This window comes from Cucurbita pepo, chromosome LG16 (genome assembly GCF_002806865.2).
Source record: "Cucurbita pepo subsp. pepo cultivar mu-cu-16 chromosome LG16, ASM280686v2, whole genome shotgun sequence".
NCBI classification, from domain to species: domain Eukaryota; kingdom Viridiplantae; phylum Streptophyta; class Magnoliopsida; order Cucurbitales; family Cucurbitaceae; genus Cucurbita; species Cucurbita pepo.
The window spans coordinates 817,423-830,366 of NC_036653.1; the positions used below are offsets into that span (position 1 = coordinate 817,423).

The window sequence follows — 12,944 nt, forward strand, 5'->3', positions numbered from 1 at the left end:
CGATGAAATCAAGACTTCCTATCGAAATCGAGATTCCAACCAAAACACAATGGAAAAGAAAAAAAGAAAAAACAAGTCGCCGATTTAAAACTCGAAATCTCCCTATCTATTTTCACTCCATTATCTGTCAACAACAAATAATGTAACGAAAGAGAACTAATATGGTACATGACATTCTCTTTAAATGTCACGTCACAATACCTCGGGATTTCTTTGCTATCCAAAAACCTGTACGTAAGCATGTCGGAACCATAGCCTATGAATCAGGTTCGTCTCTCTTCTTTAGATCAATATGAACATATGTGGTGCAACTAAAAGTTCTCAAGTGATAGTATTTGAATTCTTTTTCTATTCATACCTCTTCTGTCGTCATGAACTCTAAAGGTACCAACAACCCTTTATTGATCAAGTAAGCTGATATATTGACAACATTGTTGGATGAAAGTCCCACATCGGTTAATTTACGGAATGATCATGGGTTTATAATAAAGGAATACTATCTCCATTGGTACAAGGCCTTTTGGGAAGTGCAAAGCAAAACCTTGAGAGCTTATGATGTTGAATGCCAAGTTTTTGGACAACGTCAATCGGATCAACCTTAGAGTCCATTCTTGAGCTTTCACATTTAAACTTTCGATCTAGAGTCCATTCTTGAGCTTTCACATTTAAACTTTCGATCTTCACAGATCTAGTGGATCTTTCTAAGCTCTGACACCAATTTTCAAGATATCATAGGGCGTTTGAAAAATAGTTAATGAAGCAACCTATCCACACAATTGAAACTTTGGGGCAAAATTGAAACGATTTTCTAATTTAAAATTTTTCTTCTTTAAAAGCCGACGATGTGGGCACGAAGTCGATAGTTTTCCTTCGGTCGCCGTCTTACCAAATGAAGCGGGTAAAAGAAGCATCTATGAAGAACTTCCTCCGGCGATTACAACCAGTGGGGTTTTACGTGTTTGTTGCTGGACTTCTCAGCGCCGCCGCTCTGTTTTCGGTCATTAGAGATGGTAAACTCAACAATATAGGCCTTTTATCCTGGACGGCGGGTGCAAGTTCGTCCCAGAATCTTCGCCTAGTTCCTGGATTGCAAAATCTCGGAAACAATTGCTTTTTCAATGTGATTTTACAGGTATTATTACTTTCAGCTCATGGATTTTCTTTTTCTACGAGTTTTATCTATGAATTGTACTCATATTCATCTGAATGTTGAAATTTCGTCAGGCTTTAGCTAGCTGTGTGTTTTTTCAACCTTTTCTTCACAAGCTTATGGAGGAATTTGAACTTCACGAGGAAATGAGTGATGCCTTACCACTTACGATCTCTTTAGCTGCACTATTAGAAGGTACCATCACTTAATTCGCTATTCATTTGAAGTAGTTTTTCGCAAATTAGAAGGGAATGGTGCTCAATTTGACATGTTTAGATGCAATTCAGTTTCCGCGAATCGTTTTTCGGAATTGATGTTATGGAAATCTTTGATGCAACGTTTATCTTTGAGAAGCTACTGTAATTCCATGTAGTTTTCTAATCATTAAGTATGCTTCTACATATGTAAATGATAAAGATTTAGAAGTAATGAATGACTTTGGGAACATTTAGTATCGTACGAGTTTTCTTTTCAACAAAATGTAGTAGGGTAAGAGAGTTATAAAGTGAGAATAGTTGAGCTGTCCTGGATGTCACAATTGCACTTTTCTTGGCCGTGGACTTTGCGATTGTGCGGCACTCACTCTCAACATCAAGTGAGTCAAGCCAATTTGTATTTGAGTTGCCTATGGCCGGGCATGCTCAAGCCTTTGGCCTCGTTTGAGAAGAAGGTTTTAGAAAACGGGGGCAGAGAGATTTTTGAAAGCGAGTAAAGTAAGCAATGTTATATATAAGCAAAAGGCAATACAACGGCTTAAATAACATGTAGCTTTTCGGATAGGGAGAATTTGATAACTAGTCGCATCTCCCTATAGTACATTTTGAGGCGATTTAGGTTTGACAGGCTTAGACGTGATTTCTCCGAACAGTCATACAAAATCAGGGGGTGAAGTTGACATTAGTCACACTCCCCTATAGTATATTTTGAGGTGATTCAGGTCTGGCGGTCTAAACATAATTTCACCGAGTAGTCGTACAAATAGGAAATACAATAGTAAGACAATACAACATAAAATTAAGTAAAGGGTTCGGCGTGGCATGGGTATGCGGCCATAGGCAGCACGCCCTGGACGAGCATCACCATGACATTGGGCACACACGAATATCAAAAAGAAAAAAAAATCACTTATGCTTGCTTTATGAAGTATTTCTAACAAGAAATAATCTTTTCTTTGATAAATGAAAGGACCTTGTAACAAGCATTAATAAGTATTCTTTGTTTTCTTCATTCGGTTATGCTATGAAAATCATTTCTGCAGAGCTAAGTGCAATCTCTTCGGAGAGAGTCGTGTTGAGCCCGAGGAAAGTAATGCTTGCAATGGCTTATTACGCTCCGAATTTCAATCTAACAAGCCAGCAGGTGTGGCACAGTTGCAGTTATTTCTTTTAATTGTTTTCAGAATCCAACTATGTGTTTCATGTCGTATTGTGTTACTGTCGGTTTGTAGGATGCAGCAGAAGCATTCCTTCATCTTCTTTCTTCATTAAAAGAAGAGATTTCGGATTATAATCATCCACCGCAGTGTTCGTTAGTCGATGTGTTGGCTTCTAATGGTAGGATTATTACTTCCAGGAGTAAGAGCCCCAGTGAGCTTGAAAGATGGCAAGGTCACTTCCTTGTACCATTTGATGGTATTCTTGGTAGCATCTTAACTTGTCAAAGTTGTTCTTCCCAGGTTTATTCTGACTTCATAACATTAAATTCATAGGTCTTCCGGGTCATACTTTCTTGTTATTTCTTTATTCTTGTATAAACTATTGTGTGACTCCCTTGTCTCTAAATTTATAAGGGGCGAATTTCTCTGCATGTTACTGGAAATGAAACGTTTAATTAAGTTGGAAAACTTTAACTCATGGTGGATTTATCTTACTTTTTACATTCTCAGTTTATTTATCTATAACGGCTCAGCGACCGCTAGTAGATATTTTCCTCTTCGGGCTTTTCTTTTTGAGTTTCCCCTCAAGGTTTTTAAAACGCGTCTGCTAGGGAGAGATTTTCATACCTTTATAAAGAATGCTTCGTTCTCCTCCCCAGCCGATGTGGAATCTCACAATCCACCCCCTTTAGGGCCCAGTGTTCTCGCTGGCACTCATTCCCTTCTCTAATTGATGTGGGACCCTCCATTCTACCCCTTCAGGGCCTAGCGTTCTTGCTGGCACATTGCCTCGTGTCCACCCCTTTCGGGGCTCAGTCTCCTTACTGGCACATCGTTTGGTGTCTGGCTCTGATATCATTTGTAACTACTCAAGCCCACCGCTCCATTCTCCTCCCCCGCCGATGTGGGATCTCACAACCTACCCCTTTCGGGACCCAGCGTCCTCGCTGACACTCGTTCCCTTCTCCAATGGATGTGGCATCTCACATTTCTGTTCTAGTAGTTTCATTTCTCTATATTTTTTATTTGGGCNTTTTTTTTTTTTTTTTTTTTTTTTTTTTTTTTTTTTTTTTTTTTTTTTTTTTTTTTTTTGCAGATCTCACTGAGTTTTGAATCCTTTCACAATTTGCCCCTTTCACCAGTGCTTAGGGGTGATTCTACTATTGTATGTCTGTTCACCATTTTACTCATTGGTATTGGAGACCATTACTTAAAATATCATGCCCCATTATTCTTGTATAACACAGCTACATAATGTTTTTCCTGTACTCATAGGCCTTTTCAAATGCAATAGTAGGTTTTCGGCTGTACGTTGATGGATTGCTTAAAGCAGTTCTTTGCTGCTGAAAAGGTCGAGAATTATCGTTGCAGCTCTTGTTGGCATGATGCTGGCTTAAAGTATCTGTCCTCAATGGGAGCATCTAAAGTAATTCTTTTACTTGGAATTTCATTTCTCTTTCTACATGGATTTCTACCTCCCTTCCCCTGTTTTAAGCTATGGTGTTATTTTTTTCAATTGTTTCGACTTATAAACTGCTGCGGACTCCTCATTATACAATAGCCTCGTTTTTAGTCTACGTGAGTTTAACTTCTTAATAATTGGTGTTATTCTTTTGAAATTCTTAGATGGAGATTGAAGAACTTATGAAGTGTGATGGGCAAGATTCTTGTGTTTGTGACAGACTTTTTGATTTATATAAAGTTCCATGGTCAAATAAGTTTTCATTCACCTTAAAGCAACTCAGTATTGCTCACTGTCCAAAGGTATGTCGGCTAAAATTTTGTTTATTTATTTTTATTTTCAAGTAAGAAACGAATCATTGATATTCAAGATTGTGAGATCTCACATCAGTTGGGTAGGAGAACGAAACATTCTTTATAAGAGTGTAGAAACCTCTCTCTAGCAGACACGTTTTAAAAACCTTGAGGGGAAGCCCGAAAGAGAAAACCTAAAGAAGATAATATTTGCTAGCGGTGGGCTTGGATAGTTACAAATGGTATCAGAGCTAGACGCCAGATGATGTGCCAGTGAGGAGGTTGAGCCCCGAAGGGGGTGGACATGAGGCAATGTGTCAGCAAGGACGTTGGGTCCCGAAGTGGGGTGGATTTGGGGGTCCCACATCGATTAGANGGGGGGGGGGGGGGGGGGGAGTGGATTGTGAGATCCTCCATTAGCAAGAGGTCATCATTTCCCAGCCACAAACAATCAAGGTTCTCCTACTAAACGATAGGAAAGTGAGTTGTTCTAGTTGACATTCATTAGTCCGCTTGGATAGGAGCACCTGGTTGATCGCCCAACACAACAATGTAGTTGTTTACGACGTCTATGAATTAATCCCTTGAGGGTGATAAGGAATTTCTTGTGGTAAAGAGTTGATGAGGGGAGGGTCTCATTTGGTTAAGTGAGAGTCAGTGGTGAAGCTTAGAATTAGGAGGTTTAGGGATTGGGAGTCAGCACTACTGGCTAAGTGGTTGTGGCTTCCTTCATCTAGTGTTCAATCTACTGTTCCATGAGTCGACTAAACACATTGAATTAGATTGTCGTTTATTTGTGAGAAAATACAGAAAGGGTCCGTGCCATAGGATATGTGACTCGAGAACAATTGGGAGATATCCTTACCAAAGCCTTTAACGAAGCAAGAATAAACTATCATTGCAAGAAGCTGAGTTTGATTGACATATTTGTTCGGCTTGAGGAAGAGTATCATAATATATGTATTGTAATAGCCCAAGCCCACCGCTTGCAGATATTGTCCTCTCTGAGCTTTCTCTTTCGGGCTTCCCCTCAATGTTCTTAAAATGCGTCTCCTAGGGAGAGGTTTCCACACCCTTATAAAAAATGTTTTGTTCTCCTCCACAATTGATGTGGGATCTCACAATCCACCCCCTTTGGGGCCCAGCGTCCTTGCTAGCACACCGCCTCATGTCCAACACCCTTCAGGGCTCAACCTCTTCGCTGTCACATCGCCCGATGTTTGACTTTGATACTATTTGCAACGGCCCAAGCCCACCACTAGCAGATATTGTCCGCTTTGGACTTTCCCTTTCGGGCTTCCCCTTAAGGTTCTTAAAACGCGTCTCCTAGGGAGAGATTTCCACACCCTTATAAAGAATGTCGTTCTCCTCCCCAACTAATGTGGGATCTCACAATCTTTTTTTTTTTTTCCTGTTTTTTTTGTATGCCCTTATTTTTCTTTCAACTGTCCGAATGAAAGCTCGATTTTTTCTGTAAAAAACGTATAGGATGGATTTAGCATGATACTATCACAATTACCCATAGCTAATTGTTCTCATCAATATTTATTTTACTTGCAGATTCTATGCATCCATCTAAAACGTGTTTCAACGAACATGTTCGGTGACGCACTCAAACTTCAGGTATCAAATTTTTCATTAGTACTGACTTTTGACCCCTAAATTGACAAATATGTTGTAGAATGTGAAATGTCTTCATCTTCTATTCTTTTCCTTGTATGATTTTTCTGGTGTGAGCTCCATGGTGAAAGGTTGCATAGCCTTTTATTAACGTTTTGCAATCTCCTTCCTTAGGGCCACATTTCTTTCCCGCTGATTTTGGACATGTCGCCGTTCATGTTGACGGGAGTAGAAATAAAAGACATAGAAAAACAACTCGGAAAGCAACATTCATCAAATAAAAAACCGAGCCACCGTCTCGATTTCTTCAGAAGACAGTTCGATACCACAATGCTAAATTACATAAACGGACTAACAGGAGAGGATGACTACCCTACGAATCTCGCCTCAGGTGAGCCCTTTTGCTCAAACCAATTAAAACCTTCCGCCGAAGAAACCAGTTCTTCTGAAACTCGAGCGAGCTCGGAAACCTGGGATTCCCTGGTACGTCTAAACTTCTAATTGCTTTCACAGCATGGATTCTTGAAGTCTGATTTAGTTCACTTTTGAGCCTCTGTGGTGCTTGTGTATTCTCTTATCATACAGGACACTAGGACTAGCCAAATCGAACCGTCAGAAACTTTTTTGTATCGAGTCGTTTCAGTTGTTCAGCATTTCGGTAGAGCCGGGGGTGGCCATTACACCGTTTACCGAAGAGTTCAAGATAGCGATGCACGTTTGCAGGATGTCTCTACAGAATGGTTTCATGTATCAGATTCAGAAGTTCATCTTGTTTCTGAAGAAGAAGTTCTTGCAGCTGAAGCTACCTTGCTGTTCTATGAGAGAATCTAGAATGCTGGGTGCAACGTGTTCGGTTCGGAGTCTTAAAGACGAAATTTGTGAAATCTAGCTCACAATTGTTGATCAAATGCAGCAAAGGATCATCTGCAAACCGGAGAGCCCACATAGAATCAAAAGACAATACTTAGATTTGAATTAGTTATGTTACAGGAAAGAGTTTGATTGTCTTTGGCGGTCTTATAATTAGTTTATGTATGCCGCCAGTGGGCTGGAGGTTTACTTCGTAGCCTTCCAAACACCAACACCAACACTTCTGACCAAACTTGTGACTCTTAAAGGTTCTTCTTTCCATTATGTTTCTTGACATTCACCATTGATTCAGCTAGATGTTAATGATGCATTTCTTCAACGCACAAGCTTAAAGTGGTTTGAATTCATTGATTGTACATCGGTCGTGATTTTCACATGCTCACAACAAGCCTTAAAGGGGGAACTCAAGTCTCATTCACATTTTTAGTCTAGCTTTGTAGCTTCGTTGGACCGTTTGCGAACATCGCTTGTGCGGAATCCAAGTTTGTTTGGCCACACGCTGTTTGTGCGTGCATGTTCAATTGTTGGTCGCATCTGGAGAAGAATTTTGTCTTTCATATTACGCTGCCTACATCGATTCTAACGAAATAAATGGGAGCTTGTTCCATTCGAAGGTTCCATGATTGTAATAACTTGATTCTGTTTAGTAATGTAGATTCAGGTTAGATTGAGAAAAACTTAGGGTTTCTCTTCAAGTTTTCTCATTTATAATTCGTTCTTCGATTGTTTTTCAAAGTTCAAATTTGTGTACATCTTCTCACATTCAAGTTGGACTCGAAGGCAAAGTTCTAACCAACCTCAAAAAAGGGTAAGAAGTTAATTTTTGGCCCAACTCGTTTATTTTTCTATATAGTTGACTGAATAAGATGATTTTTTTTTTTTTGAAATATGGATTAAAACTCTTTGGTGAATGAACGAAGTTGATTATGAAAACTAAAATTATGAAAACTAAAATCTAGAAAAAAAAAATTCATTTGCACGCATGAAGAAGACGAACCAGAAGTGGACACGTGTTGTGTGGAGGGGAGGCGTATGCATCTAGGATAGGAGGTGACATAGTCCATTGGCAACGACACACATCTAAGGTAGAAGTAGACTCGCAGCGACTTGACCAATCCAAGATTTGCGACCTGCGGCCCGAACTAACGCTTGATCCAACCCGACTCTATCGTTGCGCAAGGAGCATGAGTATCCTTCCTCTATTGCGCTCGTGAATCCGCGTGTTGGACTCCCTCCTTGTGTGTGGAGTCGCGTGAGTGCGCATGGTGAGTTCTTTTTGTCCTGTTTGACCTCCGTTCGACTATTTTTCATCCTGATTTCAATAATAACTTAATTATACTTGAATTAGGGCCTATCGGTAAATTTTCAAAAAAATTGGAGCTTTTAACACATGGAAAAGATAATTTGAAAAGGCACGCGACATCCAAGTCAGTAACCTCTTAGACTTTCTTAAGTAACACTTGTAGGAATCGCTTGAACGTGCTAATATGCAAGCATATTTTTTCTTTAAATTATGTGTAGAAGCGTGTCGAGAGCCCATAAACTAGCCTTGAGAGGGGACGATGGATTACATAAATAGTTTAGCTCATGATAGGTGTCACTATCCTGTGTAGAAATAATTAGGGGTCTCTTGAACAAACTCGTTGTACTGTAAACCCGCTTTGAGAGGGGCATGGGATCACATGGGTAAACCAAGTAGCTGGTAGGCACATAGGAGTCTCTCCCCTAGATGTTGACGGTATAGTTTGTTCTATGAAAAGGCCACCCGTTAACCTTATATGGATGTGTATAGACTAGATTCTACTTTTTCTTTTTCAAGTGAAGGATGTTGCTGGTCAAGGTGGAGGGGTGCTCGAGAGCTGCGTTGTCACATAAGGGTGTCGACTTGTGATGTCGGTTTAGTCTGTATCTTCATGGGTTGTACTTGTACATATTTTGTATCCCATTCCCGTTCCCCATTTGTAAATAACTTGAACAACACTTATTCTATAATATTTTCGTTTTGGATCTTGATTATGATGTTATATGATTTTAGTTCATGTAAAATTTTATATGATTGTTTGCCAAAAATATCTAGAGTGCTCGAATTAGGGACCTCCACAATTATATGGTATTGTCGACTTGGGCATAAGCTCTCGTGCTTTGCTTTTGGTTTCCTCAAAATGGAGATGTATTCTATAAACCTATGATCAACCCCTTAATTAGTCGATGTGGGACTCTTCTCCCAACGATCCTCCCCTCAAACAAAGTACATCATAGAACCTCCCCGGAGGCCTATGGAGCCCTCGAACAGACTCCCCTTAATCGAGGCTCGACTTTCTCTGAAGCCCTTAAACAAAGTACATCATAAAACCTCTCCTGAGGCCTATGGAGCCCTCAAACAACCTCCTCTTAATCGATGCTCGACTCCTTCTCCGAAGCCCTCAAACAAAGTACACCCTTTGTTCAATCAAGGCTCAACTCCTTCTCTAGAGCCCTTGAATAAAGTACACAATTTGTTCAACACTTGAGTCACTTTTGACTGCACCTTCAAGGCTCACAACTTCATTGTTCGACATTTGATAATTCTATTTACATGACTAAGTTAAAAGCATGGTATGATATTGTCCACTTAGGGCATAAGCTCTCGTAACTTTGCTTTTAATTTCCCCAAAAGGCCTCGTACCAATATTATGTATTCCTTACTTATAAACGTATGATCAACCCCTTAATTAGTTTATGTGAGACTCTTCTCCCAACAATCATAAACAATTGTTTTAAAATATCATCATTACCACAATATGGTCCAGCCCCGTAATTGTATGTAACCCTTATAAGTATTTTAGAATAAAGATAGTAGATATTTTAGAAAAAAAATCGAGATATTTTAGGAAAATATTTAGATATTTTAGAAATAGATTTTCTGGTATCTACCATAAATACCCGTACACCCTAACTAGGTTTTCACCCCCGAGAAATCCCAACCAGTCTCAAGTAGCAAAATGTAGTAGTATTCTACAAAGTGTCTTGCAATCTCTTCTCGATTAGCCTTAATAAAGAGTGCGAGTGTTTCTCACAAAGAGTTATGTTCAACACGGACGAGCACACTCAACAATATATTGATTCTTGAAGAAGAATTTTGTTCTTCAAATTAAGTTTCTCGCTCCGATTTTCGTAGGCTAAACCCTGTTCCCGTATTCAAACATGTGAATATTCTAAGTACAAAATACGCCCTGCCTAGTCGGTAAGTCCCTTGTTTGATTCTAGTGCTCCATAAACATCATATAATAAAGAACGAAACTTTATTCATTTTCATTCGTTCTCGTTCCCTTGAAGTGAACCGGGTTTAAAGAGCATCGATAGTAAAAGCCAAATGAATTGATGCCCTCATATAAACACACAAATTTTGTACGAGAGATTTGTCTTCTCCCTCCATTATTCGTATCAAACATGTTGACATGACAGCTCCATTAGGTACACTTTCCCACCATGGACATACACATAGGTATCAAACCTTGTTAATCAACTCGTTAATTACTTCTTTTATGATTATAAAGTCCATTTCTTATTATCCATTATATGAACATTAAAATAATAAATAAATCCCAATCCATCAAATAATTTATTTTATAATATGGTGAGACATTTCATGAAATATACAATTTAATAATTTATTTTAACATTTTGTAATCGAGGTTAGTGATGCACGGTAACTTGTAAATGTTTGATATTTGAACTGTATGAGATATTAATCATTAATGTAATATGTACGGTGAATCAATATATTTTTTTAAACCAATTAAAAAAATAATGAGGTGATAATCCAACCCAACACCCAAATTGTTTTGTGTCATTAAACCAACGAACTCACATTTCAAATTGGTTCAAAATACGTGAGATCCCATATCAGTCAAAGAGTGAAACAAAACATTTTTTTATAAGAGTGTGAAAACCTCTCCCGCAGATAAAGGAAAGTACAAAGAGGACAATATCCGCTAGCGGTGGACTACATAACCTAAAACCCAAATTGCTTGTATCACTAACCCAACCAACTCGACATTTTGAATTGGTTAAAAAAAATGTGATATTCACATCAGTTAAAGAGTGAAACAAAATATTCTTTATAAAAGTGTGAAAACCTCTTCTTAGCATAAAAGAGAAAGTCTAGAGAGAACAATATCGGCTAGCGGTGGACTACATAACCCAACACTCAAATTGCTTGTATCACTAACTCAACCAACTCGACATTTCAAATTGGTTCAAAAATACGTGAGATCCCACATCAGTTAGAGAGGGTCAATAAGACATTTTTTTATAAGAGTGTGGAAACCTCTCCCTAGTAGACAAATGAAAGTCCAAAGAGTACAATATCTGCTAGCGGTGGATTACATGCATAACCCATCACCCAAATTGCTTGTATCACTAACCCAACCAACTCAACATTTCAAATTGGTTCAAAATACGTGAGATCTCACATTAGTTAGAGAGGGTTAACAAAATATTGTTTATAAGAGTGTGAAAACATCTCCTAATAGACAAAGGAAAGTCCAAAGAGTATCGGCTAGCCGTGGACTACATAACCCAACACCCAAATTGCTTGTATCACTAACCCAACCAACTTAACGTTTCGAATTAGTTCAAAATACGTGAGATCTCACATCTGTTAGAGAAGAGAACAAAACATTCTTATAATAGTATGAAACCCTCTAGCTCCGTACCAGGTTTGGAAAAGTCCGAGAATGAACATCCAAAGAGAACAATATCTAGTATAGACGGGGGAAGAGATATTATTATATGAAAAAGAAATGGAAGTAAGTAGTGGTGGGATGTGTGGTTTAGAGTCCATAGTGAGAGTGTGAAGTTAAATTAATAATAACATTCACAGGTATCAATGAGTTTATATGAATCCAAAGTGTAACCCCCACCCCACGATCATCTCTCCCCCTCCCTTTCTCTCTGCCTCTCCATAACGCCCTTAACGCCCTTATCACAATCTCTCTCTCTCTCTCTTTCATGCAAATCCCAATCTCTCTCTCTCCACGTGAAAATCATCCTCTCCGCCCTCTCTCCCTCTCCCTCTCCCTCTCCCTATAAAACCCCCCCTCTCCGCCCTCCTCCCCCTGCAACACCCACTCACAACCCTCCCCCTTCTCTCCCCCATGGACCTCTCTTCCCTCCCCTCCAAAGACACCACTTGGTGGCTCTTCACCCTCCCTCACTTCCTCCCCTCCCAATTCTCTCCGCTCCTCCTCCTCCTCGCCTTTCTCTCCCTCGCCTTCCTCTCCGCCCTTCTCGCCACCGCCGGCACTGCCTGGCCCAATGGAAGGAACCATAGAGGCCAACGTCCCATCCCCGGCGCCCGCGGCCTTCCAATTCTCGGCAGCTTGTTCTCTCTCACCCACGGCCTACCCCACCGGACTCTGGCTGCCATGGCTGCAGCCAGAGGCAGCCCTCAGCTAATGGCCTTCAGTCTAGGTTCCACCCCTGTTGTGGTTACCTCCGACCCTCATACAGCAAAGGAGATTCTAACCTCACCCCACTTCGCTAACCGCCCTCTCAAGCAGTCCGCCAAGAGTCTAATGTTCGGGCGAGCCATAGGGTTCGCCCCAAACGGCATCTACTGGCGTCTACTGAGGCGAATCGCATCGACCCACTTATTCTCTCCCAAACGTATCGCCGCCCACGAACCCGCTCGCCAGCTCGAATGCGCCGCCATGTTACAAACCATTCACAACCAACAAACCCTTCACGGAGCCGTTTCCTTACGAAAACACCTCCAAGCCGCTGCCTTGAACAACGTGATGTGGAGCGTATTTGGAAAGCGGTTCGACCCGACCGATTCCAAATTAGAAACGGTTCGCGAGTTGGTTCGTGAAGGGTTCGAGCTGCTCGGTGCGTTTAATTGGTCGGATTATCTCCCCTGGCTTAGTGGATTCTACGACCCGGGTCGTATCCGCCACCGCTGCGCCCAACTCGTCCCTAAAGTTAATGAATTTGTCCGCGGCGTAATTGATGAGCACCGCCGCGGTCAAGCTCCGTCGGATGATTCCGATTTCGTCGACGTTTTGCTGTCTCTCGACGGCGATGAAAAGCTCAACGAGGATGACATGGTGGCTGTCTTATGGGTACGTAAATTTAATTAATTTTTAATTAAAAAATTCAATTTTGGATTGAGGGTTTTTTTTTTTTTTTTTT

General features: G+C 40.4%; 2 protein-coding genes across 2 annotated transcripts in view; both read left to right on the top strand.

Moving 5' to 3' along the window:
* The first annotated feature begins 823 nt into the window (after window positions 1-823).
* On the top strand, window positions 824-7,126 carry LOC111777884 (ubiquitin carboxyl-terminal hydrolase 27). Its single transcript, XM_023657615.1, has 10 exons — window positions 824-1,132; window positions 1,225-1,345; window positions 2,409-2,509; window positions 2,598-2,825; window positions 3,622-3,690; window positions 3,823-3,951; window positions 4,152-4,289; window positions 5,841-5,903; window positions 6,075-6,383; window positions 6,486-7,126. The coding sequence occupies exons 1-10, from the start codon at window positions 890-892 to the stop codon at window positions 6,729-6,731; spliced, it is 1,647 nt and encodes a 548-aa protein (XP_023513383.1). The 5' UTR covers window positions 824-889; the 3' UTR covers window positions 6,732-7,126.
* Window positions 7,127-11,889: 4,763 nt separating this feature from the next.
* Window positions 11,890-12,944, top strand: part of LOC111777624 (cytochrome P450 78A7) — a 1,866-nt gene continuing 811 nt past the window's right edge. The window contains exon 1 of the mRNA XM_023657301.1: window positions 11,890-12,874. Coding sequence (XP_023513069.1) covers window positions 11,909-12,874 — 966 coding nt within the window. The 5' untranslated portion in view covers window positions 11,890-11,908. The remainder of the gene's footprint in view (window positions 12,875-12,944) is intronic.